A 6,609-nucleotide genomic window follows, 5' to 3' on the forward strand; every position below is an offset into this window, starting at 1 on the left:
CGGAGTTGTTCCTCTGCTTTTATTATTGCTCATTAAAATTCTAATTTGAATCCACAAACTCCTGAGTTATTGCATGCTTTTGAGTTGTTGCATCCTTTTTGGCAAGAAGACACATTTTTCCACAACAAAAGCAACTGCGTATATGGAGGAAGCCGTGTGGTTGACACGCAAAACTGCCAAACTAGAAGACAATATTAATCAACACACAACATTGAGATTATTGGATGGAAGAGTCTGGAGAAGCTAGTTAGCTAAGCTTGCCAGCTGAATCCTATTTGCTTAACTCACCGTTTGCACTCTCAACCGCCTTTTGATTCCACAGCAGAACTTTACGTAGCGTTTTGTGGCCAAATATTATTTCCGGAGGTAACAGTAATTCAGTAAATATATTCCATCTTTCCTTGAATTAGTTGATAGTAGGCTAAGAAGTATATATTGCGTCATCCTGACAGACTAGGCCCAAACCACACTACTACCACTTTGATTGAGGAACGTAAACAACAAACATGCACGTGTGAAGGAGCGCATGTTATAAAAACGACTTAAAACGGTATACCTTTTTTTAAATGTCATCATATATCGTCATACAGTGGGGAGAACAAGTATTTGATACACTGCTGATTTTGCAGGTTTTCCTACTTACAAAGGATGTAGAGGTCTGTCATTTTTATCATAGGTACACTTCAACTTTGAGAGACGGAATGAAAAATCCAGAAAATCACATTGTATGATTTTTTTTATAATTTATTTGCATTTTATTGCATGACATAAGTACTTGATCACCTACCAACCAGTAACAATTCCAGCTTTCACAGACCTGTTAGTTTTTCTTTAAGAAGCTCTCCTGTTCTCCACTCATTACCTGTATTAACTGCACCTGTTTGAACTTGTTACCTGTATAAAAGACACCTGTCCACACACTCAATCAAACAGACTCCAACCTCTCCACAATGACCAAGACCAAGACCAGAGAGCTGTGTAAGGACATCAGGGATACAATTGTAGACCTGCACAAGGCTGGGATGGGCTACAGGACAGAAGACAAGCAGCTTGGTGAGAATGCAACAACTGTTGGCGCAATTATTAGAAATAGGAAGAAGTTCAAGATGACGGTCAATCTCCCTCGGTCTGGGGCTCCATGCAAGATCTCATCTCGTGGGGCATCAATGATCATGAGGAAGGTGAGGGATCAGCCCAGAACTACACGGCAGGACCTGGTCAATGACCTGAAGAGAGCTGTGACCACAGTCTCAAAGAAAACCATTAGTAACACACTACGCCGTCATGGATTAAAATCCTGCAGCGCATGGAAGGTCCCCCTTCTCAAACCAGCGCATGTCCAGACCCGTCTCGAGTTTGCCAATGACCATCTGGATGATCCAGAGGAGGAATGGGAGAAGGTCTTGTGGTCTGATGAGACAAAATTAGAGCTTTTTGGTCTAAACTCCACTTGCCGTGTTTGGAGGAAGAAGAAGGATGAGTACAACCCCAAGAACACCATCCCAACCATGAAGCATGGAGGTGGAAACCTGATTCTTTGGAGATGCTTTTCTGCAAAGGGGACAGGACGACTGCACCGTATTGAGGGGAGGATGGATGGGGCCATGTATCGCAAGATCCTGGCCAACAACCTCCTTCCCTAAGTAAGAGCATTGAAGATGGGTTGTGGCTGGGTCTTCCAGCATGACAAGGACCCAAAACACACAGCCAGGGCAACTAAGGAGTTGCTCTGTAAGAAGCATCTCAAGGTCCTGGAGTGGCCTAGCCAGTCTCCAGACCTGAACCCAATAGAAAATGTGATTTTTGGTATTTTTGTTTTAGATTACCTATGATAAAAAATTACAGACTTTTACATGCTTTGTAAGTGGGAAAACCTGAAAAATCAGCAGTGAATCAAATACTTGTTCTTCCCACTGTATGTAATAATTATAGATTGGAATTTTAAATGTATTTAGAAAAATAACATTCAAGGCAATTTATTTCAACCAAAAAATACACATAGGTAGAACATGGGGGTTATTCAATACACACACACACGGGTATTTGAATATTCAACTATCTGTGCCCATCCATAGAGACAACATTATTACCATTATCATACATTTAAAAAGACAGATATAAATACAAATAATTGAGAACAGAAATTCATATTCCACTGCCCCATTTCCAAAAAAGCTGGGGACGCTGAGAATTAAAAAAAAAAAAAAAAACGTAATGCATTGATGTGCAAATCATTTGTCCTTATATTTAATTGAATATAGTACTAAGACAACACATCACATGTTGAAACAGAGAAATTGTATTGTTTTTGGAAATATACATGCCCAATTTGAATCTGATGCCAGCAACACATTTCAAAAGTTGGGAGAGGGCGATGTTCATCACTGTGTTGCATCCCCTCTTCTTTTAAAAATACTGGGTAAGAAATTTGGAACTGAGGAGACCAATTGCTGTAATTTTTAATTGATTTCCATTCATGCTTGATATGATTTCTGCTGCTCAATAGTTCGGGGTCTCCTTTGTTGTATTTTTTGTGTCATAATGCACCAAATGTTTTCAGTGGGTGAAGGTATGGACTCTTTAGCACCCAGACTCTTTTACTACAGAGCCATGCTGTTGTAATACATGCAGAATGTGGTTTGGCATTGTTTTGCAAAAATAAGCAAGGCCTTCCCCGAAAAAAAACCTGTATATATTGTTCAGAATTAATGGAGCCTTCACAGATGTGCATGTCACCCATGCCATGTGCATTAATGCACCCCCATACCATCACAGATGCTGGCTTTAGAACTGTGCACTAATAACCAGCTGGATGGTCCTATTTCTCTATAGTCCAGAGGATGCAGCATCTATGATTTCCAAAAATAATTTCAAATGTTTATTCGTCAGACCACAGGACAGTTTCACACTTCGCCTCAGTCGAATCATAAATGGGATGAGGCCCACAGAAGGTCGGTGGCGTTTCTGGATCTTGTTTATATATGGTTTCTTCTTGCATGGTAGACTTTTAACTTGCATATGTGAATGCAGTGATGTACTGTGTTCACAGACAATTGTTTCAGAGGTGTCCCTGAGCCCATGCAATAATTTACATTACAGATTCGTGTCTGTTTTTAATGCAGTGCCACCTGAGGGCTGAAGATCACAGCCATCCAGTATTGGATTTCAGCCTTGTACCATGCATGCAGAGATTTCATCGGATTCTCTGAATCTTTTAACAATATTATGTACTGCAGATGATGAGATCCCCAAATGTATTGCAATTTTACATTGAGAAATGTTATTCTTAAATTGTTGTGCTATTTGCCAGTGGAGACATTCATAGAGTGGTGAACCCATCCCCATCTTTACTTCTGAAAGACTCATCCTTTCTGGGATGCTCTTTTTATACCCAATCATGTTACTGGCTGGTTGCTAATTAACCTAATTAGTTGTGAGCGGGTTTTTTTAGCATTACAAAACGTTTCCAGTCTTTTGTTGCACCTGTCTCAGCATTTATGAAATGTGTTGTTGGCACCAATTTCAAAGAGGGCATATATTTTTGAGAAACAATAAAATTTCTCAGTTTCAATGTTCATGTTGTTTTTATACTATATTCTATTGACAACAGGGTTTAAATGATAAGCACATCATTGCATTGTGTTTTTCTTTACATTTAAAAAGCATCCCAACTATTTTGTAAACGGGATTGTAGAAGAATTTTTGTAAATGTAACGTAAGAAAGACAGAGAAAGATGATTTTGACTAGAAAAAATAAATTAAAGGGGATTAAAAGGAAACAATTCAACAGCAGAAGAGATAGAGAATTGAATTAGTGTGACAAGTCAAAAGAATCTAAACTGGTTCATTCTTACCATCAGTGCAGATGAATGGGTGTGTGTTAACACAGTTGTCATCGCTCCACCGTCCAGATGGGAACTGAACCTCACCACAGAACTGTCCCTGTGGTTTTCCAGGACCTGCCCCGATCGGCTTTCCTGAGTCCCAGTTTCTGAAGAGGGAGCCACTCTTGTCGGACCACCTCCACTCTCTATACAGGCCGATCCACACAACCAACCCTGCCTGGCCGTAACTCTGTTGCTGTTGATTGTAAATGTTGATTCTCTTAACTCAAATGACCAAAATGCAGATACAATTCAGAATAAGTTTCCAGAACTCACCAGTATGGCATTTTGCACTGCTGAAAGTGTTGCATCTGTCACAATGGCCAGGTCTGTGTATTGAGTCCTACAGTAGATCTTAGCCTGAGTCCAACTCATGGACAGGATGTTATAATTGATGGGGTCCCTGGCGAGGATGTAACTGTTGGTCTTTTTGTCTATTCAGAAAAACGATAAGCCAATATTATACCATTACGAAATAAGCATTATAGGTACAATATTGTATATGTTTTTTATTTGTGTGTATTTGTCAGTATTAAAATACAGATCTTAATTTCAAGTATAGTTATCGAACTCATGAATAAATTGGAGCTACTAGAATTGTAAGCAAAACATGCAGTGTGTATTTTTTATCAAGTAAAGATAAAAGTAAAATCTAAAGAGGAAAAACATTAACTTAAAATAAAAATGAAGACTAAAGACCCCTGCCCAAGCCCCACATTTTTGAAAAACAAAACAATTTTACTCTCTTACCACTAACCACTCTCACCCCCACCACCCTGATGATAATGACATATGAGTGTTTAACTTATCCACCCCCACCACCCTGATGATAATGACATATGAGTGTTTAACTTATCCACCCCCACCACCCTGATGATAATGACATATGAGTGTTTAACTTATCCATCCACCCCCACCACCCTGATGATAATGACATATGAGTGTTTAACTTATCCACCCCCACCACCCTGATGATAATGACATATGAGTGTTTAACTTATCCATCCACCCCCACCACCCTGATGATAATGACATATGAGTGTTTAACTTATCCACCCCCACCACCCTGATGATAATGACATATGAGTGTTTAACTTATCCACCCCCACCAACCTGATGATAATGACATATGAGTCTTTAACTTATCCTCCCCCACCAACCTGATAATGACATATGAGTGTTTAACTTATCCACCCCCACCACCCTGATGATAATGACATATGAGTGTTTAACTTATCCACCACCACCACCCTGATGATAATGACATATGAGTGTTTAACTTATCCACCCCCACCAACCTGATGATAATGACATATGAGTGTTTAACTTATCCACCCCCACCAACCTGATGATAATGTCATATGAGATGTCATTATCATTCATTTTAAATAAAATGTATCCATACACAATGGCATTTGAAGCTTTCTCTAAAATATTGCTGGGTAGTCAGATGAACAGACAAAACAATGAAAATACTGACACATGAACTCACCATAACAGACGAAATGTTGTTGTAGGTCACAGTTGGCATCACTCCATTTCTTATTGGACATGTACACACAGAAATCATTATCGTTTACATTATCCGGTTGTCCTACATCCCAGAACCCACTTCCCTCTAACTGTGTGTCAGTCAGAGACCACGTCCAGCTGATGTTATAGAGTCCAATCCAGGCGGGTCCACTCCAAGCAGCAGGTAATGCATTAATGAGCTTGTCCATTCCTGTCTGGTCTCCTATGGTGACCAGGTCACCGTAGTTCTGTCTGCAGTAAAGCTGAGCTTGAGACCAGGTCTTAGCCATGTTCACAAAGTGATACTGACAAGAGCAACATGAGAAAAGGCTGAACAGACCTGAAAAGATCCAACAGAAATGCAGCTTTTTTTACATTTTAAAAGAACCCATTTATTTATAGTGTATATTGAAATAGTATGAGTATTACTTAGAAGAAGGCAATGAAGAAATGATTTTGCATTTCCTTTACTCACCTGATATAATAGTGATCAAACGCATTGTTTTGTCCATGGCTGCACCCTATGTAGATTAAGGATTTCAGTTTGTTTTTCAATTGAATTGTTCACATTATAGGTCACATTAAAAGTGGAAAAAGTTCTGACATGATTTATCTTTGTCTAATTTTTTACATCACAAAAAACCTGGTATTTTAACAGGGGTGTGTAGACTTTTTATATCCACTGTATATGGAAATGAAAATGTTATAATTATCTTACCTTCAGTGAGTAACTATCGCAGTTACTGTCTCTTCATCAGAAGTGTAACTCAGCCCTTTTCATTCACCGTTTAATTTATCTGTCTGGAAATGGAAACACCCATTGTTTGGGGAAACCACAGTTACCAGTTTGTTCACATTCATTTATGTTTAATCAGAATGCAGTTAACTCGCAGTTAATTGTATGTGCGTGTGTGTGTATGTGTGTGTGTTGGGAGGCACATCTATGAGCAACCTGATGTCGCCACAGAGATGGTAAAGCCTGAAAATAGGTTGCCACAACATTGTCACCATTAGGGAAAAAGCTAAGCAAAAGTTAATTAAGTTAAGGTTAGGGTTGGCTTAAAGTTAGGGTAAATGTTAGATTTAGCAAGGGTTAGATTTCAGGACATGGTCCCTAGAATGTTAGAAAACCAAACACGATTTGGGTAACATTAATTTTATCAACTTTATCAATCATATTTCAACAAATAGGCTGTAGCTTATATGTTATTCA

At 39.0% G+C, this 6,609-nt stretch overlaps 1 protein-coding gene across 6 annotated transcripts in view; it reads right to left on the reverse strand.

The window, feature by feature from the left end:
* The window catches only part of LOC105030525 (C-type mannose receptor 2), a 35,913-nt gene extending 29,738 nt beyond the window's left edge, over positions 1-6,175 (reverse strand). For all 6 annotated transcript variants that reach the window (XR_004575903.1, XM_020047785.3, XM_034292968.1 and 3 more), the window contains exons 1-5: positions 6,115-6,175; positions 5,872-5,917; positions 5,377-5,736; positions 4,161-4,318; positions 3,855-4,080 (exon numbers count right to left, since the gene is read on the reverse strand). Coding sequence is in view for 5 of the 6 variants with exons in the window: in XM_020047785.3 (XP_019903344.2) it covers positions 3,855-4,080; positions 4,161-4,318; positions 5,377-5,736; positions 5,872-5,908 (781 nt within the window). In the remaining variant the exon portion in view is untranslated. The remainder of the gene's footprint in view (positions 1-3,854; positions 4,081-4,160; positions 4,319-5,376; positions 5,737-5,871; positions 5,918-6,114) is intronic.
* Positions 6,176-6,609: the final 434 nt, after the last annotated feature.

This window comes from Esox lucius, chromosome 7 (genome assembly GCF_011004845.1).
Source record: "Esox lucius isolate fEsoLuc1 chromosome 7, fEsoLuc1.pri, whole genome shotgun sequence".
NCBI lineage: Eukaryota > Metazoa > Chordata > Actinopteri > Esociformes > Esocidae > Esox > Esox lucius.